Source organism: Penicillium verhagenii, assembly GCF_028828195.1.
Source record: "Penicillium verhagenii strain IBT 33310 chromosome Unknown utg000004l_segment0_segment0, whole genome shotgun sequence".
Classification (NCBI taxonomy): Eukaryota; Fungi; Ascomycota; class Eurotiomycetes; order Eurotiales; family Aspergillaceae; genus Penicillium; species Penicillium verhagenii.
Window position 1 is genome coordinate 453,585 of NW_026643168.1, and position 22,397 is coordinate 475,981.

At 48.4% G+C, this 22,397-nt stretch overlaps 9 protein-coding genes across 9 annotated transcripts; 1 reads left to right on the plus strand and 8 right to left on the minus strand.

Annotated features, from left to right (window-relative positions):
- Positions 1-1,195: 1,195 nt before the first annotated feature.
- N7466_003105 (uncharacterized protein) lies at positions 1,196-2,149 on the minus strand (the record flags this gene model as incomplete). The annotated part of the gene is made up of 1 exon (XM_057162502.1): positions 1,196-2,149. The coding sequence occupies one exon, from the start codon at positions 2,147-2,149 to the stop codon at positions 1,196-1,198; it is 954 nt and encodes a 317-aa protein (XP_057023617.1).
- A 265-nt stretch (positions 2,150-2,414) lies between these two features.
- Positions 2,415-3,093, minus strand: N7466_003106 (DUF3237 domain-containing protein; the record flags this gene model as incomplete). Its single annotated transcript, XM_057162503.1, has 3 exons — positions 2,415-2,468; positions 2,525-2,595; positions 2,658-3,093. The coding sequence occupies 3 exons, from the start codon at positions 3,091-3,093 to the stop codon at positions 2,415-2,417; spliced, it is 561 nt and encodes a 186-aa protein (XP_057023618.1).
- Positions 3,094-4,956: 1,863 nt separating this feature from the next.
- On the minus strand, positions 4,957-5,822 carry N7466_003107 (uncharacterized protein; the record flags this gene model as incomplete). Its single annotated transcript, XM_057162504.1, has 2 exons — positions 4,957-5,073; positions 5,142-5,822. Coding segments are annotated over 2 exons (798 nt in total), but the record flags the coding sequence as incomplete, so codon positions are not given.
- A 3,133-nt stretch (positions 5,823-8,955) lies between these two features.
- On the minus strand, positions 8,956-10,378 carry N7466_003108 (neutral amino acid permease; the record flags this gene model as incomplete). The annotated part of the gene is made up of 2 exons (XM_057162505.1): positions 8,956-9,183; positions 9,254-10,378. The coding sequence occupies 2 exons, from the start codon at positions 10,376-10,378 to the stop codon at positions 8,956-8,958; spliced, it is 1,353 nt and encodes a 450-aa protein (XP_057023620.1).
- Positions 10,379-12,453: 2,075 nt separating this feature from the next.
- N7466_003109 (uncharacterized protein) lies at positions 12,454-13,032 on the minus strand (the record flags this gene model as incomplete). Its single annotated transcript, XM_057162506.1, has 1 exon — positions 12,454-13,032. The coding sequence occupies one exon, from the start codon at positions 13,030-13,032 to the stop codon at positions 12,454-12,456; it is 579 nt and encodes a 192-aa protein (XP_057023621.1).
- Positions 13,033-16,000: 2,968 nt separating this feature from the next.
- Positions 16,001-17,515, minus strand: N7466_003110 (protein kinase; the record flags this gene model as incomplete). The annotated part of the gene is made up of 4 exons (XM_057162507.1): positions 16,001-16,414; positions 16,479-16,778; positions 16,913-17,323; positions 17,429-17,515. The coding sequence occupies 4 exons, from the start codon at positions 17,513-17,515 to the stop codon at positions 16,001-16,003; spliced, it is 1,212 nt and encodes a 403-aa protein (XP_057023622.1).
- Positions 17,516-17,809: 294 nt separating this feature from the next.
- On the plus strand, positions 17,810-19,378 carry N7466_003111 (FAD-dependent oxidoreductase; the record flags this gene model as incomplete). The annotated part of the gene is made up of 3 exons (XM_057162508.1): positions 17,810-18,287; positions 18,358-18,676; positions 18,757-19,378. 3 exons carry the CDS (start codon positions 17,810-17,812, stop codon positions 19,376-19,378), a joined length of 1,419 nt encoding a protein of 472 aa, XP_057023623.1.
- Positions 19,320-20,015, minus strand: N7466_003112 (MAGE domain-containing protein; the record flags this gene model as incomplete). Its single annotated transcript, XM_057162509.1, has 1 exon — positions 19,320-20,015. One exon carries the CDS (start codon positions 20,013-20,015, stop codon positions 19,320-19,322), a length of 696 nt encoding a protein of 231 aa, XP_057023624.1.
- A 356-nt stretch (positions 20,016-20,371) lies between these two features.
- Positions 20,372-22,301, minus strand: N7466_003113 (acetyltransferase SAS4-like domain-containing protein; the record flags this gene model as incomplete). Its single annotated transcript, XM_057162510.1, has 2 exons — positions 20,372-21,408; positions 21,467-22,301. The coding sequence occupies 2 exons, from the start codon at positions 22,299-22,301 to the stop codon at positions 20,372-20,374; spliced, it is 1,872 nt and encodes a 623-aa protein (XP_057023625.1).
- Between the last annotated feature and the right edge of the window lie 96 nt (positions 22,302-22,397).

A 22,397-nucleotide genomic window follows, 5' to 3' on the forward strand; every position in this document is an offset into this window, starting at 1 on the left:
ACATATACCAGCGGGTAATACATCCTAAAAAGATGGCCAAAAAAATGGAAAACAAAAATTGAAAGAAAAATCAAAAAAAATGAGGAAAAACGAGAGAAAACGAGAACAATGAGAAAAACGAGAAAAACGAGAAAAACGTGAAAAACGTGAAAAACGAGAAAAACGAGAAAAACGTGAAAAACGTGAAAAACGTGAAAAACGTGAAAAACGTGAAAAGCGAGAAACTCCGCATTTAGCTGTTGAGGAGCTTCTGTGCATACGAACCGTGCAGCAGATCCTCTGTGATGCTGGGAGGGGGGCGGGGGGGTCGCAATGTGATGAAAATCTAAGCCTCTGTTGCTGCTGCGGTGGAAGAGCATCCAAAGTCAGGTGCTCTTCCACTCGGAGGGCAAGAGATGGGGTATACAATTCTAAGCCTCCGTTGCTGCTGGGGGAGTGCTATGTGACGAGAATCTAAGCCTCCGCTGGTGGTGGTGCAGCGATATGGTATGAGACTATACGCCTCTGTTGGTGGTTGAGAAGTGATACGGTATGAGACTCTACGCCGTTCGAGAGTCAATGCTGCAAGAGATTGCGGTGCTCTTCCACTCAGCGGGCAAGAGTCTTGCAAGGTTCGCAATTCTAAGCCTTGGTTACTGACGGGTGGTGGAAGAGCTCAGAGAGTCTCTGCTGCTTGAAATCCACCTTAGTCAAGCTTTACGATACCCGCTACGCTTGACATCGAGTCTGGGCACCCGTGGGCGAATGCTTGGGGTTAAGCATCGAGGTCCGCATGCATGCTTTGGGTTGGGATGCTATTGATGCATTTCTCGATCAACTTCTACTGAAAAAGCCGTCCCGCTATTCCTCTTAGAATACGACACCGAAGGGGAAAGCAATTTAAGGGGGGATCATCAAACCGAAGCATGAGCTTTTGTCCGTTTAAAATGCTAGACTGGTGTGACGAGTCTTGAACTCCCATATGAAATTCGGAGCGCCATGATAGTGACGACGAAAATGAACTGGTGTCGATGGGGTACTACAAGTTCAACCCGTGCAACACCATGGCCGACTATCCGTGGAGCAATTCATGACCAACATTCAATGTTTTCTCCCAAATACATACATTTTAAATCTAAACTCCTCTAATCCTAAACATTCAAAGCCCCTTCCTAAACAAGTAGAACTACTACTATAAACCATACCCCCAAACCTTCTAAAACAACCTCTCCCCATTCACCAAATCCCTCCCCCGAACCATCTCCTTAAGCCTCTCCTCCTTCCCATGCACCAAATCAGTCCCCGCCTGCTCCAACACATCCGCATCCACAATATCCTCTAACCCAAGACACCTCGCCGCAAAAGTAAAAATCTTCCGCTCAACCAACGCCGCATTCCCCGTAAGCCCATGATCGTCCCCAGGAAACAGCCTAATACGCCTATCGCCCTTCTCCCCATACTGATGAAACAGCGTCTCCGAGCACGACGGCGAAAGCACACTATCTGCCTCCCCATGCAGCAGCAGGAGCGGCCGCGGACTCAGCGCCCTGACGGCCTCCGTCCCGGCGATCTGGGACGCGATGGCAACGACGCCGAGCACGCGCTCGGGCTCTTGCGCCGCGACGCTGAAGCACGGGCTCCCGCCGAAGGACCAGCCGACTACCAGGAACTTTTGGGCGCCGTACTGCGCGTGCAGGTGGTCGAGGGCTGCGCGGATGTCGGCGGTGCAGGTGGTTGTTTCGGAGGGCGTGCGGTAGTCCAGGCGGATGCAGGGGATTGAGAGGAGGAGGGCGATCTTGTCGGCGAGGGAGGGGTAGATTCCTGCGTGCGGTTGGCTGTTAGTGGGTCTGTGTAGGTTGGTTTCGAAGGAGGTTGGGGGTAGGGTAGGGTTGGAGGGTTGGTGTATGTTACCTGCTGGTCCGGAGACACCTCCGCCGGCGCCGGAGACGAGGACGACGGCGCTGGTCCGTTTGTCGGATTTGTTGTAGCTTTGAACTTCGTAGATGATTGGGGGCTCGTGGATGATTGACGGGGCGAAGGAGTCTTGTGGGTCGCAGACTTTGATGTTTACTTTGTTGGCTATGCAGAGCTTTGGCGTTGAGGGGTCGATTTGGGGGGCGTGCATGGGTCCGATGTTTGAGAGGGTGTGAGGGGGATGTTGTTGGGACATTTTGGATATAGATTAAATGTAGATTGTATGATATTTTGATTGGCAACAATGATTTGTTTTAATTGAAATGCTTAAGGGTAGTAGTAGCTTGGTCTGTATGTAAATTGATGATAGAAGGGCTATATCTCAGGATGAGATCAACTTGACGACAGAGGCAAACCCATGGCTTCGGTAACCTTCGCATGGCACCGATGAAGCGGGTTATATTTGATCATCTTTGGGTATACCAGAACTATGTGCGCTCTTGCCATTATTCCCACATCGATCACGGATATGTAGTCCCATTAACAAACGTGGTGGAGTTCCACTCATTCGCCATCTAACATTCCCATCAGCAATCAGACCTTCAACGAAGAACACATCCAATCCACTTACATGCCAAGCATCGATACGCAAAGTCGAAACGCCCTCCGCAGTGTCGCCGACATTTTGCAAAATTCCAAAAGCTATAAGAGTCACCGTGTCAGATCACAGATTATAGACACCCAAATCCCAAAAAAAAACATACCAACAACATTATTCAACCAATAGTACTCCTTACTCCCTGTCGCAATATTGATCCTCAAATGCAGATTGCCATCGGGCTGCTCAGCTCCCGAGGTTTGCAGGTATAGATAAGCCCCATCATGGGTCTGCAGATTATATCTGGTGTTCGCGGAGAAAATGCCCGTCTGCGGATCGGCGGTTCCCCAGTCCGCGCCGAGATCGAGGATCTTTCCTTTCAAGCGGGGTCCGGTGAAGTTGCCGCCAATGATAGGGATTGCAGCTTGGATTCCGGCGGGAGTTTGGAATTCATAGACTGAAGGGGCGCAAATGACGTAGGCTGTATAGAGAAAAGAGAGTTCTGGAGTTGAGGGGAGCGAAGGCGATGATTCTTTTGCGAGGACGGTGCTGGTGAAGGGGAGGATGGCTAGGAGGGTTTTGAGGGGTTTGGTGAAATGCATGGTGAGTTATTCTGAGGCTTAAGGATACTAGTAGTTATAATGGATTCTTGGTTGATTTGATGTTGATTTGAACTGTAGATGCGAATTGGAAGCACTTGATATTCCAATACCTGCACCACAAAGCTGACCTATTTATCCTCCAGATGTCGACTTGTATATGCCGAAACTCACACCCGGGTCCAGCCCTGATCGACATCTGGCGAAACTAGATGCAAAAGGCACCTATAAGAACCCCGCATTCTGGCACTGGGGAAGTTTACCCGAGTTGAAGAAAGTCCCGTTGTAGATTAGTGTATCACGTCGCCGAGGTTCAGCCGTACCCCACATTCCCCCGCGTTAACATCTGAAATCTTCTTTCTCCGGTGGGCGAGGACTCGTGGAATGGTAAATATTGTATAGGGCTGAAGATGAAATTCCAGTGCCAAAATAAACAAGTAGTTGGATGATGACTTCGAATTGTGCAACCGGATATTAATATTCAAATGTTCAGAATGTTGGCAAAATATCAATGAGTAGAAATATTCTGCATAAATAGGAATCTGATCCATCAATCAATACGCTACGTATACCACACATGCAGCTTCAATTGCAGAGTGGTATATGTAACTAATACATTCTCTAGAGTCTATTAGTAGGCTCAGATAGTTTGAATGGCCGACACTGCTTTTCATACTTCTCATGCTTTAGTGCTTTAATGCTTTAATGCTTTAATGCTTTAATGCTTTAATGCTTTAATGCTTTAATGCTTTAATGCTTTAATGCTTTAATGCTTTAATGCTTTAATGCTTTAATGCTTTTCACGCTTTCATTAATCCAAAGTTTAACCTCGCTCTTTGCCACGCAATTTGCCGGTAATGACACCGCCTTTTTACATGATTAAAGAGGCAGCGCGCGCTCCCGAACGCCAAGACCGCTCACGATTGGCCAATTGCCCCTCTCCCTAACGAAATTTGCGTGCACCTAGTAATTTACTAGTGCCCACCATAATCCTGATTCCGAAGTATCAAGATCTTAGTAACTACTGATGTCTCCCACCATCACTTTTCACACCATCACACGTCCCATTTACTCTAAAATAATTGATTTGAGCTTTTCATAGCCATATCTGGCCCTCCACAAAGTTCTGGCTAATTTCAGTGGCTTGTGGTTGTGTGGTTATTAATTCAAAATAGTCAATTATACGCATAACTGCGCCTTCTTAATTATGCTTAGCCCTTATGAGTTTCCAGATCTCTGACCGACGAGATCAAAAACGGCGAAGCACCACCAGCATTTGGAGTTTCATTCTACAGAACACATGTGATACTCTCCTTGGCTTGATGATGAATCTGTGGGTGTACCAGCGTTTCGATTTGATTGTGATGCCGGAGAAAGTTATTTCAATTTTGATGTGTTGCCAGGAGCTGCGACCGAGAGATATTATTTATTGCAAGGCTATAATGGACATCTACGGTGTCTACTAGATGTGCGAGAGCATCAACCCCACCACTATTTCTTTTAATAGTTACCAAGATCAAGTTACGTGAAAGCTCAATTTTGAGAACAAAATCCCATTGAATGTGCCTGTGTCCCGTATATAGGGTCATAATACAAAAGGGACATAATACAAAATTGCCATCCCAAACACCACAACACCAGATAAAACCAAACCAGCCAAACCCAACCAAGAGACAAATTTTGCAAGTCCACATTCTGACAAAAGACTCCAATCCATACAAAAAAAAATAAACAAGCCAAGTATCCACTGACATGAAGGAATATAAAGAGAAAAAACACAAGAGCAGCCGACACCCCAAATCATATAAACAGGAAACAGGGTATATCATAATTCATAGAAAGAAAAAAAACACAACCCCATCAAACCGAGTGCTTCCGATTCTTCTTCCGTCGCAAACTGAGCTTCTTCTTCAACTGCATAAACGGATTGGTGAGAGGCCGATTATAAAACGGGTCATCCTTGAAGTCCTCGTCCGTGAATTTCTGCCCAAGTTAGTCGCCGCAAACCACAGCCGAAGACAAAAGGGGAAAAGAAAAAAAGCCAAACTCACCTTCCCAGGAAGTCGCATGAAATTCCCATACTCATTCATCATGTTCGAGCCCTCCTCATACATATAAGACTGACCATTCGGATCCGTCGTTCCAGGCGGGAAGAACGCCGTCCCATCCAACGGCCGGTGTCCGCGCAGCGAATCCATAATCTTATCTTTTGGCGTAGCCCGGAGAGCCTCCTCGTTCGACTCGCGCACAGCGTCAAGCGGGCTATGTTGGCCGCGATTGCGCTCGGGACGGACAGCGTCATATGGACCTTCGTGGTGGTAAGAGTAGATTGTGATATCGTCCAATTCGTCAATGATGTCGGGGTTCACAAACATGGAGTTCCGTGAGTAGCGGCCCGAGCGGCTGCGGCGCGGGATAGTTGTGTTGGTATTGATGTTGAGCGAGGTTGAGCGTTGGTGGCGCTTTGGCTGCTCGACCGGGTGGTGCTCTGGACCAGTCCACCAGACGGAGGGGACGGAACGAGCCGGCGAGCTTGAAGTCGTTGAGCGAGGCTGTGAGTATGTGGGTGCCGGGGACATGTATCTGGCGTATGGGTTGTTGGAGGTTGTATTGCTGGCGTTGCTGACGCTGCTTGCTCTGCTTGAGGAGCGGGAGAGGGCAGGCGTGGGTTGGTTGTATGGGTGATGTGGGTGGTGGAGGGAGGCCATTGGGAGGCAGTCGACTGCGGCCATTTTGTGCATGCGATCTTTACGATGCAGGGTAAGTGTATTTGTTTGTTGGGTACCTACTAGGTACTGATGGGGTTTTGTAGTGGGAGCAGATATATCGGATGACTCGAGAGGGTCACGCGGTTGATGTATACGGATGACCTTTTGATGCGGGTGGGGCTAGAGTATGCACAGTAGATCGATAGAAAGCGGGGGTGTGAAGTATTTAAGAGGGAGAGTGGGAGGTCGCCGCGGATTTAAACGGGATCAAGTAGGCCCAGGTACAGATGTAAAAAGGTTTAATAGTTCACGAGGAAAGCGTCGGACCGCGGAAACCTCGACTCTGACGTGACGACTTGCGTATGTCAGGGCCCAGGATCGCCGCGGAAGCCGATTATAAGATTCGGCGCTAGAAAATCTATGGATGCGAAAAAGTGAACTAAACTGAATTAATGAAATATTTCCCAAAATCGAAATTAACAGAACTAAACGTGAATCGGCAGAGACAGTTATTGCCCCACTAAGATAGTACTCGAATAGGTTTAGTACCAGTTTCCACAGACCATTTTCTATTGGATTTTCCCCAGAACACTTGAATCCCATGATATCATTCGGAGGCAAATTGATCTTTTGTAATATTATATCATAGTATCAGGGCAGAGTTCGAACCAGGAAATCACTTGCACATGTAGTTAATCTAAAAACCCACGTAACTCATGTCATATCTTGACTGATTCAAGAGATAAAAATAAAAAAAAAGACTCGATTTCTGCCTGAGGGATCTGTCGCGAGACCCTTGCACAATGTGCTTAGTCACCCTTTGGGCCTTGACTCACAGTTGCATCGAACCAACCTACGACTTCCGAGTCTTCCATCAGATGACGCAGGTTCCTCAATAATCCCGCAGAACTTCTTCATTCCTGTAAAGACTCCTCGTTCCAAAGGAGGTGATGACCCGTGCACCTGGGCACTATCGATTAAGCATAACCACTAGCGAAACGGTGCCGAAATCTACAAGACTGGTATGTGCGTGTCGATCTTGTCCTCAATGCCCAATGCCGAATGCCCAATACAATACTCCAATTACCAATTACCATTTATCATTTACAAAAAAGAACCCAAAATCCTCCAAACCCACGTACAAACATTCACAGTTGAGGCTGGGAATCACTCGGACCAGATCCAAGACCGAAATACAGCCCTTGCATGTCTTCGTCCATGGTTAACAGTAGAAGTTTGGAAGGGGGCTTAGATTGAGTTCCGCCCTTGAGATGCGAGATTCGTGGGACTTCAGGAATCAGTACTACACTCTACTACACTCTTCACTGGGTCGAGGCCGGTCGGTGCCCAAGGGATGTTCCAGTCCCTTTCACCCAATCAGAGCCATTTCCTGATTCTGACTCAGCATGGGCAACTTTTTTGACTTTTTCACTTGGGGTTTTCAGGTTCAAGTCACATTGGATTGCATGTCCCTGAATACTAGAGTCTAAGTCTATGAGAGGTGTTGACTACAGTTTGATTTGAACTCAGTACCTGACTACGCGGTACTCTCCTTCTCCGCGATATCCGTGGTGGAGATGCAAAGTGGAGTTCATGACGGAATTGCCGGGTTTATGACGGCAGTAGATGGGAAATTTCCATTGATGAAGATGATGAAATTGACGAAAATCTCTTGTAGATCACAAGGATGTAGTCTGTTGATTATTCCGAGTTACTTGGCACCTCTCTCTGCTCTATTCTAAGTAAAATACTTCCAGGGTTTCACACAGGCAACGGCTGGGGCATCCAGGATTATGAAGATCTCCATGTGCAATGATGTCTTGAAAGCGACTGCATGTACAGCAATATGCACGGTCCTGCAATCAAAAAGATCAGTGCGAAAAAACGAATGATCAAATGGCTATTCTTGTCATAGTTTTCTTGTAATCAACAGTGGAAGAAACTTCTATACTACCTGACGTAGGCATCTCAACCCGGTCACTGCTCCAATGACTCATCAACCTGCAAGGCCCAAAGCACCGTCTCCAATCATTTCACTAGTTCAAATATGCGATCCATGGATATTCTTCACTATAGAAAAAACGACACAAGCTACCAGAATGATACTCACTAACCAACAAAATGGCTAATCCAGGCTCCCGGGAAAGTTTTGTATCGGTCTTCCACCTTTATTCCAGCTGTAGGGGCTACTAGTCTCCTGCTTCGCTACCTAAATGGAAATGTCTCAAGCAAAACTCTCTACTAATACCCGGACTTCCAGAAAGTCCTGCCAACACTGGATCAATAATAGATTGATGTAAATGTGAGCCTACTCAAAATAAGCAAGGAGCCCAGCCAATGCGTCCTATGCGCGATCCCCGTGCGTCGCACATAACCACGCACCTCGGATCGACTCTACATCTGATACTCCCCATGCACGCGATTCTATTGATAATCATGCTGACGTGGAAAGCAAGACATTCCTCGTGGCCTCGTGTACAACATACTAAACCACATTGGATTCAATTGAGCGCAACGCAAGGAAGAAGATGTGATGCGTGCGGGGCTGTGGCGATCTGCGGGAAGGAAAAACGTTGTCGCCTTGTCAACACGATGGAGAGAGAAGATTCCGACCTCACCGCTTATACAGGCTGTAGACTATTTTCGCTTGAGTTTACGCGTTCTCTCGCTTTGCTTTGATTGCCGTTTTCCCGTGTTTAAATTTGTCGCTGCTGGATGCGTGGCCGCGTAAGCTTTAGCCTTTGGGGAATCTTGGTACTGAACAGGCACCAGGAACGAGAATCTGGGAATCTGCGACGGTTGCTTTGTCGCTGGTTTTTCCCCTGGATTATGAACCGCGGCGCGTCACGTTCGTTGCGTACCTACTAGTGGTAATCAGTCTTTCTTTATCGGTTCAAACGGGAGTAGAGTGATAGCAGTGATAGCAGTGATGACCTCGGGGAATGCAATGCTTTCTATGTATCGTATCAATATTATACAAATATAGTGTACAGTAATGCAACTTTCGAGCGCAAGATGAAGTTGTTCAACAGCGCTGCTGGAAATCCAAATTCCAACTCAATAAATCAGGAGCTCAATGTGCTCATGCAAATGCCATGCAAATATTTCATAACCAAAAACGCCGTTTTTCCAATATTATATATCCAAATCACATTTCTCAGGCGTTATTCGCACAGGAGAAGCTGGCAGTGCTCTGGTTGTCATGGATAGCCTTGCCAGAGACCCAGAGACCCATACCGCATAGTGCAAAGGCAATAGCGATGATGGCCAGGTTGATCATGGTCAGGGCGATCTTCTTGGGAGACGAGAAGTACACGCCCTTGTTCATGAAGAGCCACATGATAGACGGGAAACCGAAAGAGAACCAGCTAGCAAAGAGAGCAGTCTAAGTTAAGGGTTAGCGGTGAATTCAGATCATACATGGACGTGTCTTCGGAAAAAAAAAAAAAACTTACAATCAAGCTCAGTAAGTCACTGAAAACAGGGATCGCGGATGCGATGATCCAGGCCAGAACCCACATGCCCAGGGCAATACCGATCCAGGAGCTGATGGCGAGCGTATCACGCTTGTGCATGCGGTCGGTGCCGCGGAAGATGCGCACGTACACGTACTTGAATGCGACGTGGCCATTGATGACACCTGCGATGACAATGGTCGGCAAGGCGATACCGTAGGCGATCTTGGAGATGAGGGGCGAGGCAGAGCCCAGGGCTGGTGAGGTGACTCCATCTCCGGCGTAGCGGTAGATGACGACGGCGGCGATGAGGTACAGGGACACATCAATGCCCTGGAGCAGGCAGAGGGACTTGGTGAAGTCGCGTGGGTTGCGCAGCTCGGCCATGAGACCGAAGAAGGCACCGTGACTGCAGAATGCGAAGACGATGTTGGTCACTGCTGTGAAGCCGTGGTAGAGGTTTGTGTTTGCGATGGCGACGACGGTGGCGTCGGGCTTCTCGATTCCCAGGGCGATCATGGTGATGAGCACGGCTGTTAGGATACTGGCGAAGGAGACGAGGGATAGCCATGACATCTTCTCGAGGGTGCGGGGGAGAGAGCAGACGAAGGAGATGATCATGCCCACGACTCCGAAGACGATGGTGCATGTGCCGTGGTTGGTGATTGTGTTCATGGCAACGGTGAAGGTCAACAAGTGACTGGCCATGATGAAAATGAAGAAGATGATCCAGCAAGCACCGACGAATTCGCGGCCGAACTTGCCTCCAATGACCTCGCCGGCGTCGGCCATGGTGGTGATCGACGGAAACCGCAACTTCATCTGACCCATGATGTATCCAGTGTAGGTTGTGATAACACCCAAGCCGAGCAGCACGATGATAGAGGGCACAAGACCCATGGTCGCAACAGCAGCAGGGAGAGAAAGAACACCCAGCGACACTGTCTCGGCAACCATGAGCAGACCACACTGCCACCACCTCAAGACCTTGTATTTGACCTCGGCCGAATCCTCATTTCCAAAAGCATCCTGTTCGTATGGCGGCGTGATATCCTGCTTCTCATCCGCCTCCAAGCCAACCTGATCAAAGTCCAGCTCCTTCTGTGGGATATCCGAAGCACCCATTTTGAATGTTTTGTGCGAGGTATAAGTATCAACCAAAAGCTTGATAGCAAGCTATAAGACGTGTCGCGACGCAATCAAACACCGAAACGGTAAATAAACGAAACTGCGAAGCTATGCAAGGTCAACGAAAAGGATCCAAGCAAGCGCAACAGCTTCCAAAGCAAAGATGATATGTAGAAAAGGTAAGAAAGAAAAAAAAGATCCTTGAGTCAAAAGTTCTGGATAAAGTCTCGGGATTCCAGAACCGGAGCGGCTTGCCGGAGTGGGTTTTGATCTCGGGCCGTTTCAACGAATCGCGGCGCCGAGACGTAATGAAAACCATAGAAAAAAGTTTGGTTTCCCCAGTTTTTCCAAGCCTTACAGATCCATTTAAGCAGAAAAAGAAAGAATCTGCGCCGGCATCGGCGTGGCCAATGCAGGCGCAGCCCAAGGTTGTTTTTTCCCCTGCTATTTTGTGCATTTTTGTGTAGAGGATCGGAATTCGAAATGCTTGAGTTTTTCCACGTGGCGACTAGCTTGGTTCTGGCGCCGCTTACAAATTACTAGCTCGTAAATCCCTGCAGAAATTTTAAAACCTTATTGTGGGAATGTCGATTTGCGCTTCGTCGTACTGCCACATTCTCTCTATGGTGATGGTCGCTAAAGTGGCATGGGCATGTGAGGAAAATATGCCCAACCACTTCTTTTTCCCCCTTTAACGCCATTGAGCTCCAATTTTGTGTCAATGGAAACATCTTTGCGATTCTTAGACCAAAGATTCTATCGGTCTGCCATGGTCCATCCATGCTTGTATAGTCCGTCAGTCCCACTCGGCAATGCCAAGCCGTCAGATGATTTATCCACATAGCAGACTCCATTCGTCAAATTCTATATGCGGTATGCCCTGGTAGCGAAATACAAAAATAAATTAGCGAACAAGAATTACGATAAGATTATCCATTCCAAAGATGTGCCTATTCATGTCAATCCAACATCTTGACAAACATGAACCGTGGCCATATAATGAGGGGGTGGTCCAAAGTTCTCATAACTTCCATTGATTAGGTCTCTACTATACATTGACATAACAGAAACGGATATACAGAAATTTGACGGTACACAACCTCTGGAGGCTTTGGAAAACAACAATAAGAACCGATGGATTTGATGTAGCATACTTTCCATTGTGGAAGATTGTAATGCTATCGAGATAACATTAAATTAATATTGTCACTGTTCTGCCCCATCACTTGAACTGACCGTTCGAGAATCGAAACAGCGATTTTCGAACATCCGAGCACCGCGTTTATAGGAGCTAAGCGGCATTATGCCATCAATGGATACGTTCACTCTCCTTGGTCCTAGCTCGTATGCTTCGGTGGCTTACGGCAATGGGACGCTTGGCTTGTGGGTGTATTCGCATCCCAACGCGCCCCCACTCCTGAAGAACTGTAAAGCTGGGTTAACAAGTTTCAATCGTAAGAAAGATAGACTACTTCGCTTACCTTCTCAATTATTTGTGCCCTACTCGGCGTCTCAAGGCTCAATGAGGTGGAAGCAGGTAATTGCGGCCGCGATCCATTGACCTTCGATCGGAGTTTTCAGTTCAATAAACCCTCCAAGTAATCCGGATGAGCTTCATGACAATTAATCGATCAGCTCCTGATCACCCCGCAACACAGAGCTCAAGTAACATACATTTTACCCGAAACTCAATAGAGCCCTTTGCACCATCGGAGATAGTTCCGGAGCAGGGCTGCCTGCTCTCAGATGGTGGTCCTTCGCGTTCCGCACCTCGTTCACAAAACGAGTAAACTGTGTGTAATGATTTTCTTGAAATCGGATACGCTCTTTCTTCAATCGGGTGATGAAGGAAAGAAAGAAAGGCTTTCATCTTCTGATAAACTTATGGTCGTCCGTTTTCACTTGTATCTCCAAAATGGTCCATAATTGACGCAGGCCGGGATGCTTCCTGTCTGCGGCTAACAATTTGCGTGGCGAAGATTAACCACAAGAAGACGGAGAAGAGAAACAAAGTCGGACGGACAGAGCAATTTGGATAATGAGGTCCGACATCAGCCACACACAGCAACATCCTAACCGCTCAGCTTCCTAATAGCCTCATCCAAGGTCGCAGCGACGCCGACCAAGGCTGACTTTCCGGCTGCGCCCGCTGGTAATGACGTGATAACCACACGAAGACCGTCTCTAGCTTCCACGAGGTCTTTGGTGTAATCCGCGATGGTGCCGTCGGCGATGGTTGACGGAACCGAATTACCGCGGCCCTGTGGCTGCCCGCTGGCGCTCGCCTCGTCCGACTGCAGAAATGATCGACCGGAAGACGGAACCGAAGTATCGCGGCCCTGCGCTTGCCCGCTGGTGCTCGTATCGTCCGACTGTATGATTGATAGACCGGAAGACGCCTTCCGCTTCTTCGAGACAGTCAGCCACATAATATCCGTCAAACCATTTCTAACCGAGTCGACGATCATGTCAAACACCTTGCCTTGCGCAAGCTTGCCATTATCACGCACGTCAAAGGCCACATCATCAATAGCGGCCTTGACTACTTCGAGGTTTCCGACGTCGAACAGACTGGGAGAGGGAATTGACGTTTCTCCGAAGGCAAGAATGTGTCCGCACGCCTCAGCCACAGCGGAAGCCGGCGCGTGCATCAGTCCGATGTTAACTTGATGCCGGGCGGATCGAACGTCGACGCCGACAAGGTATCCGGCCGATTCAACCCATTTCCCACAGAGCACGTAAACCCCCTTCAGTACGGGGAACCAGTGGTGACCTTTCCAGAGAACTATAGGCGCCGGAGACAGCGGAACTCGCCCTTCTGCGTGGAAGGCACCAGATGGGGGGCAAGTAGTGCAGACCGAGGTTCAGCCATGTTGGGATTTAGAGCAACCAGGTTTAACACCGGAGTTGAGTCAATGCTAAGCTTCGACCACGGATGGTAGGCCTCATCCCCCGAGTAGTTCCTTTTGACATCAGTCGTTGTTGGTCGGGGAGTTGGGGAGGCAGAGACGGCATTGCTCTGACAAGGCCAAGAAAACGACGGAAGCCATAGTTATCCCGGAGCTGAGGTCATCTAAAAGAAGGGAATCAATCACGACAATCATTGAAGTAGTTGTCATGTAATATATCACCCACCTGTCAAATCCCCATGGCGGTCTGCATACGCCATATAGTGAGGCCCAGCCGCCCTAAGCATCTGTGGCTTTTCAAAATCGGCCCACAGCGTGATAAAGCAGTGCTCTCGTCTTCAAGAAACGTAGACTTCACTCAGCCGAAATAGCCAGAGCAACTAAGCTATGACAGTCCACCTGCCCCAAGTCTTTAGTTGTCAGCATTTGGAATGGCTGGGCAGCGGGGGTACAGAGGTGACGCTCACATTTTTCCAACCGGATTAGACTCGGGGCTCTTATAATGTAGCTCGTGACTTGAGCGATGGCCTCACAAACCTCCCCCGGCAGTTCATAGAGGGGAAGTCGGCAAACCTATATTTGTTAGTCTCCAAAATTCAATGTGGCACTTGTTTTTATAGGACTTTGCTTACCGGCCAGGGTGTGTGAGGGAGTGAAGGTGAGATAACTTGAAAGTTGCAAGGTTGATTGAGAAGAAAGTGAAAGGAGAAAAGAAATAGAAGTGAAAAGAGAAGTATTTATAATCGAAGAATATGAGGGCTGGTACTGTCAACAACTTGAACATATTCAATATCAGTGAAAATGTTCATCTAGTGGCTTGTGAGCCGAGAATATTGAATATGATAATTCAATATTGATTGATGAACACTCTCACTCTCTTCTTCTTCTTCGCCAAGCATCGTTTTCCCGTCAGGTGTTTTGAATATGGTTGAAAATTGCGAGACCCCATAATCGCTTCCCATATCTCCAGCAAACCTCATATTTCAAGTGCTGGATACGGGTTTGCGCCTAATATGAACTTGAAATGTGTAACAATAAGTAGTCAGATGCTGAGGCAAGGAATCATCTTGATATCCTCACGTCATGGCATTCTGGACGAGGAAGTCCTTTTCGCAGTCATCTTCCAGTCTGTCCATATGGAGTGCAGATGCAGATATATATCAGAGGCAGGTGGAGGGTATAACAGATAGTCAACCACTTTGACCGCCGTAGGCAGTTCGAGACTCAGTCAGCTATATTTGCCACAGGCACAGATGGACATCAAATAAAAGCTCGTTGGCAAAAGCCCTCTGGCATTCTTGGTGAATGCTGCGGCCCTTTCAGTTTTGTCTCTTCAGTCGGGGAAGATTTTCTCTTGTGGGTACACTTGATGATATTTACCCCGTTGCAAGACATAGACATGATTGTATAGAGCATCAAATGGCATATCTGGTAGCCCAAAGCCCATGAAGTGAGTCACAAGATAGTGCTGATCTGTCGAAGAATGGATACGAAGGCCTGTGTCTGTTGATAAAGAAGATCCGTTAGCATAGATTTTGACTAAAAAAATCGCCCAACTAACAGGTGCTGAGCCCACAACAAGGTACTCTCGATAGTCTCACTGAAGATTCATGGCTCACAGGGAGGGAGGTGGCAAGCTGGAGGATGGTTCTTGGGTGTTGTAAACTGAGCCTAAGAGCTTCTAAATCCAGTCAATTCCTGACAAGATCAGGCTCATGTGCTCCAACTTTCAACCATATATTCTCACTCTCCTTCAGCCTATTACATCGCCGATTGGCTTTTCACACTTACCCTATAATGCAATCAGGCATTAGGAACTTCTGGTAATAAGTGCATGGAAAGGTTCCTTGCACAGAGAGTCAACAGTGTAAAATGTAGAAGAGTGATGATAGAGAAAATTAAATCAAAGTGACTCAAATTAACTTGATATGATTACTGACTAGAGGGAAGGAAGACGCGTGAACGGGTTTCCTATTTGGGAAAAGTCAGTTTCTCGCGTTTAATAAAAACGACCCTCCTTCTCTTTCTCCTTCTTCTCTTCTTCTTCCTTTTCCTCATCAGTGCTACGTCTGCCCGGCGAGCCAATTTTTTTATCCTCTCACGGTCTTCGCAGGCTGTGTTCCCGGGCATCTGGGGATTTTCTTTGGAAACCAAGCTTGTCAGCCCTCCCTCGTGTCGGCTGGCTAGTTTCTCTCAACGAAGTCGTGTGACAGCATTAACATCGAGTATTTTCTATTTGATTTTCCTTAATGGCTGTCCGCGCACCATCCTGTTTGCCCTCGGGCGAGTACAGTACTTTTTTGATTCAAGTTTGTCAGTCCTCCTTCGTGTTGGCTGGCTCTCTTCGGTTCGCGAAATTGACAGTGCTCTGTTGTTTTTCTTGGTTTTCTTGAGAGCGTCAATGCAAAAACTCCCATTTGCCCGCAAACTCTTATTTGCCTTTGGGTGAGGTTTGGAATTTTTTGATTCAAAATTGTCAGTCCTCCTTTTGGCTTGATTGGCTACCTCTTCATGCCTTCGGGCAGTTGAACACCCTGACTGGCGATTTCAGGGGCCAGTAGGAAAATAGAGCTTTTTCTATCACCGCCTAACAACCGCCCTCTCAAAACATATAGGTTTTGTAAACGGCGGACCTGTGGATTACTGGATCTAATTAACTCCTAGGGATATTATTCCTACCGTATACACCCGAGGTCCCTATAGCATCTACTCAAAACGGCCTCATAAGCCATTCATCTGGTATAATCTCGTTTGACGTGGCTTTCACTTCCGGATCCCAGGTCAAGACTTTCCGTATAAAACACAAAAACTGGTCTTTCTCCTCTCCCGGTGGGATTGTTGTGACAAAGTCCTCGAGTGAGGTTTTTGGTACTGGTACTTCGGAGACCCAACTCCCTGTAATAGCTTTGAGTAAGAATAGGCGTTGAATGAGGAGGTGGTGGGTTGGGTGAGCCTTACCCTGTGCATCAAAGTAGGTTGTAAAAAGCGGGCTGTTCTGAATATAAATCAGAGGAGGGGGGCCAAGATATCCGATATATTGTGCTAAAGCCAATGGAATTACATACTGGCCATGAACATGGTCAATCGGGTCGAAGAGGTTTTTTCCCTCCAAAAGTTCGAGGGTCTGTATCATCTAGTTAATAGTTTGCTTACTTATAGCCGACGATTGTGTGCTCAACTCAACTCACCATAACGCCAATTGACCATATATCAGCTGGAAATCCCCATGGTAGATGCAAGAGCACTTCGGGAGCGCGGTAGAGATCAGACATCCACCAGTCTTGATTCAAGCATCCTTCGACCAGTCGCATTTGACCATAGTCTGTAAGAATAGGGTGGCTGGAGAGTGCTAACATGGCAGGTATAGATTTGTAGACAACTATCGGCATAGCCCCAATGGCGGAGGTTATCGGCAAACTTGGATCCTGGGATTCCTGGTCCTCAATATCTTGCAGGCTAGTGTCGTCATCAATCTCCATTAAGACATTCTGGGGTGAAATATCTATTTCTCCGTAAGTAGATACTTAAGATGTATATAAGTAGACTTACCAGTATGGGCAACACCACATGTTGCATGTAGCCGGTTCACAGAGATGAATAGGCGGTGTATCAAGGATTTCACTAAAGCCTTAGGGATCATGGCATTAGGAAATGCCTCCTGTAATGTACGGACACTGTTGCCTTGAGGCTTATATGCAATGCAGTGATGACGACCAGCGAGACTTTCTGTTTCAAATATATCACGCGCAAGCCTGGTAAAGTCAAGCCCAGGATGATCCTTATCAGCGAACTGTTTCAAACGCTGGAGCATGTTGATTTCGTTGAGAACGGGAGAAGGCTCGGTATTATTGTTGTCAATCCGCACAGAAATTTTCAGCGAAGCATATTCATTCGCCCTATATTTCAAGTTAGTAACAGGCGCTGTTATCAAAACAATTCTAGTGGGATAAGACCTTTCATCCCACGCAAGCCAAACAGTCGAGTAGGCACCATAGCCAAGCTTCGCAATTATCCGATATCGATCATTAAAAACCTGGCCAATTTCGACAGGGTATTAATATTTTCCATGATAGAATGGGAGGGTCTGCTCTTCGATTGCTTGACTGTGTGCTGCCATCGTGTGAGTCAGTCGATGGACGAGGGGAGGTGGTTGAAAACAACGTGATCGGACAATGGAAGAGAGCAGGGACGACAATGTTATGAGGCGCATCCGTAGGCCGGCCATATTTTTACCTTTGAGACAGTCTTTGCTCATCACGGCTTCAGGTTGCTGGGGTGGTTGAAGTTCTGGCTGGCTACACGTGACTCTATCAAATACTAGTACTAACCAAACATTCCGCTTCAACTTGATATTCTCTCCGTTGGGCCCTTGCGTGGGGCTTCCTCCCAACCTATCAGCGCTGATCATCCCCGGATTAGTGGATCACGATTCACGATTCACAGATCGGAATCTTCAGAATCGACCCCACCAGCGACGCCGCCTCCAATTCTTGAACAACCAACTACAAACCCAATCTCCATGAAGATCACCATCGTCGGCGCCGGAATAGCAGGCCTCTCTCTCGCCATTGCGCTCAAGAAATCAAAAACGACCCATCACGTCAGTATAGTCGAATCAGAAAAACACCTCGCAGAGCTAGGTGCCGGAGTCCAACTTACCCCACAAGCAGTCAAGTACCTTTTCCAATGGGGTCTCAAAGAAGATCTACTTAACGAATGCATCAAGCCTGAGAAAATTCTCTTCAAAGACTGGAAAGATAGCAGGCTCATTGGTGCGCTGGACATGACTAGCTTCGAGGAGGAGTACGGGGCGCCTTATATCGTCATTCATCGCGCTACGCTGCTTGCTATATTATACCGGCACGCCATTAGCGCTGGGGTAGTCATTTACTTTGTTCACGAGGTGACGGATTACCGTGTTTTTGAAGACACGCCAGATATTGAAATAGACGGGGGCCGCAATTATCTTGATTCATCGCTGGTCATTGCCGCTGACGGTATCATTGTCTTCTTTCCTGATTTTCCGTACCTCCTTATGATAAATTGCAATGCTAATGCGCAATTCAGGCATAAACTCTTTCGCCCGATCACAGCTTCTAGGCGCCGATGATCCTGGTACAAAGCCTACCGGCTGGGCTGCGCTAAGAATGATGGCTGAGGTATCAAAGATCAAAGCCAATCCTGTCACAGCCAATCTCGTGGATCTAAGCACCCACAACTCGAACTTCTGGGTTGCCCCTGACAGGTCGTGCATGGTGTATTTGATCAAGGATGCATCAATGCTAAATATCGTTCTATCTCATCGGGATGACGTCGACATGAAAGATTGCACATACGAAGAGCACAAGAAGGTCATTTATGATCTATTTGGGGACTTCGATTTGCCGTGAGAACACTTTCCATCCGAATATGAACTTGAGCATGAATCCAATCTAGAATCAATAACTAACTCCAATCCCAATCCAGCGTAAAAACACTTCTCGATCTCGCCCTCCCCAAAATAACAAACTACCCCGTCCACGCCGTCCCTCCACTCCCAACCTGGTCCAACCCATCCGGCACCTTTGCTCTCGTCGGCGACGCCGCACACGCAATGGCCTTCTACATGTCCATGGGTGTCAGCCTCGCAATCGAAGACGCAATATCCCTCTCAACAGCCCTAGACCTCGCTTACACTAACACAAACACAAACACCCACTCACTCAACGCCAAAGCCCAAAAGCACGCACTCGACGTCTTCGAACATGTCCGCAAGCGCAGAGTAGCAGCAGTCCAAAGCGCCAGTCTACAAGCCGGTAATTCCTACCATGTCTCCGAGGGAAAGGAGCGAAAAGCACTGTACGAGTTGATCAGCCGGTGTAACGAGTCGGTGGAACTGGAACTTGAATCGGAGTCTGAGATTTGCGGCATGTCAGGCGAGGAGAAGCGGATACCTTGCCAGGGCTCGGGGGAGGTCGGTGGTCTTGCTAATCAGCATATTAGAGATTGGTGTTATGGGTATGATGCCATTGGGGAAATAGAAGCATACTTTATGGACTCGGAGGCGGAGAACGGAAAACCTCCTCTACCAGCCCGTCCACGCCCTTAGATCCGACTTCGATTCTGCCCCGAGGCCCGACCATGTACAGGACGACGTCTTCATTTTCGTCGACCTCCCGCGTGCGGACGAGGTAGCGATCTCTGCACAGTCGATTGATGAGCTTATCTGTTCTGTCGATGGGCGTATGCACGTCGGCTTTTGCGCGTTTAAGGTAACGCATGAGTTTGTCTTCGTTTAGCGAGGGCCCGTTCAACGTGATGACGGCAATAATGAAAGTGTAGAGCCCCGTGTATATGGCTTCTTCGTTGGCCGAGGGGGCTTTGGTGGGGATCAGGATAGATGGGGTGCGGTACTTGGGTGGTAGGGTGGTAGATAGGATCCAGGACTTCCTGGTTGAGTGTTTCTTGATTTTTTGGGTGGCTCTCCGCTGGGAAGTGGTTATGTCTTGTTTTGGAGGGAGCTCCGTCATTTCCATTCCAAATACATCCATCAGTTTGAGCTGTGCGTGTTGGAAAACGGTCTTGAACATGCGTCTTTCCTGGTGGACGAGGACTTTTGAAGTGATATCTTCGCGTTTGATCGGGAGGCGCTTGTGTTCTTTTGCGAGAGCAAGGTTTACCATCTTCTTGACCAGAGAGTCTATACTGGTCGATGTGTGCGCACTATTGGCCCTGATATCAACCATTTCGACGTCGATTTCTGTTGTTTGGATTAGTGCTAAGTTAGAGAACCTGCTCGAGTACTTTATAGAGGGAGTGATTCGAGTATGGCAAACAGCAAACAGCAAACAACAAGCAGCAAATATAGTCAGCAAATCTCATGAATTATTAAAAATGCTAAGAGACTTTGTCAGGTGCAGACTTTAACACAATGGTCCGTCCATCCCACTATACAAGATCCAACGCCATCAAGACCGACCAATAATAAACCCTTGGAGGACACCATGTCCCCAACGCCGCAATGCTATCGTACAGAAATCATACATAGGGAAATGTGGAAACACAAAAGCCAAGCGAACCAGAAACCGATTATACAGCCCGCTCACCCATGGCTGCGCCGTTTCAGTAAACGCCGCTGCCTCTGCGAAGCTTGCATAGCCTCCTCAGTAAGCAGTTCCTCAGGCGGTTGAAACTCCCACTCCGTCACATCGGGGATGGGTTGACCAAAAGCCATAACCTGGTCAGTGCCCTCCTCCCGGCAATGCCCAGGTATTGCAGAAAGGGCCGCTGCGCGTTCGTCGGGATCAGAAAAGAAAGATGTAAAGGGTTTATCGTCAGGCGGGGGAAGAAAGAAAGGGACCGGATCGGCAGGTGGAGAAGAAAAGGCAATGGGGTCGTGTGCTTTTGGGCGCTTGGCAGCGCTTTTTTCTGTGGGATGGGATTGTTCATCATCATCCGGGCCAGCCTTGGGCTTGACGGATTTGCGGATTTTAGCCGCTGAGTCGGACGCGGAGCGCGCTTCCTGATGTAACTGTCGCGCGGCCCAGGCATCCACATCATTGGGGTCGGGTGTACTAGGTGGAATGCACGGAGAAAGGGAACTTTCCTCTGCTTCTTCGATGGGGAGTGAACGCTTCTGTGGGCGTCTGGCTTCGGCCTCGTCGACGAGGTGAGATGATTTCTCTCTAGCGAGCTTGCGCCTTCTTTCCTCGTCTTTCCAGACTTGGAATTTGTTGAGCAGGGCGACTAGCTCTGCGATGAGGATCTGGCGTTTAGGCTCGTAGAGTTTCTTTTCACTTTCGTGGACGCCTGGTAAGCCCATTAGACGTAGCCAGTCTTGGCCGCGCAATTCCTCAAGTAGGCGGTCTACTTGTTGTTTTTCGTGCTGTGCGCGATCGCGCTCAATGTTGCGCAGTTGTTTTTCCTGTCGTTCGAATCGGCGATGTGCACGGAAATATAATTCTTCGTTGAGGGGGTCATCCTCGGGGGGTGGTGAGGAAACTGAGAGCGAGATGACCTCGCAATTGTGTAGCTGCTTTAGAGGGTTACCGAAAGGCGTGGGATCTGGTGTAGTGGAGAGTGGCAATGGCTCGGAGAGGTCGTCTATTAATGTGACAATTGTGGCGGCTGTCAGAGTCTCTGCTTTATGGGTAGTCAGTAGATAGATCGTTATCTTGGACAGGGTTTGATATCCTACCAGGCTTTGATTGATCGAGACTGATTATCTGCTCATAGTTATAGAAGTATTGAGCGAGCTCGCTCTTACGAGAACCGGTGTCTGCTGAGCGCAAAGACCGCCTCTCTGTTCCTGTCGACACGGGCGCAGGCTCATTCTCCAGAAGGTCAAGGTCACTCCTACGCTTCTGATGTGACCGGGGCTCCGCAACCGCACTTTTTACTGGTAATTTTTCCGGTTCATCTTGTTCCTTCTCTTCTTTGATTGTGTCGGTGGGCGGCTCCGTAAGAATGGGGTCTGGATCATTCTTTCGGGTGCTACGAGTGGTCGCAGGGGACTTTAGGAATTTGCTCTGAGCTTCCGACGCGTGAGCAGATGCTCTAGATCGGGGTCTGATAGTGGTACTGATTGTGGGAGCCGGCGAAATTGTATCCAATGGGTCGGGAGATTCGCGGTCATCGTGCAGATGATGGATCGCAGAGGGGGTATTGCGATCGGGTACGCGAGGCGACGCGACAGAGCCATTGCCATTTGCATGGAAGCGGGCGGGGGTCTTCAATTGACTCAGGGAGTTGATAGAGTCTGGGGAGGCGGACGAGTGCTGGCGAGCGCGTCTCGTCGCCGTGCGCGGGCGCGTGGCGCTCAAGGGAGGATTTGCGGAACGAACTTTCCCGACCGGGTGAGTGTCCTGGGTTGTGGTTGTGTCGAGGCAATCTGGAGAGCTCCTGCGACGGCGCAGGCCGTACTCCTCCAAAGTTCGCTGCTTCTTCATAGGCGGAGGGCGACCATCATTCCCCGAGCGGTCTTCGGGGTTCCGTCGCACTGAACGGAGAGACGGCCGCGACAGGAGGCCCATCGCGGACAACTGGGGGAGGGGTGGGAGGGGTTTCTCAATCTCGAGTCATAGTGTGGTCACCAAATAGGTGATTCGGAGGGAAGCCCTCTTGACGAG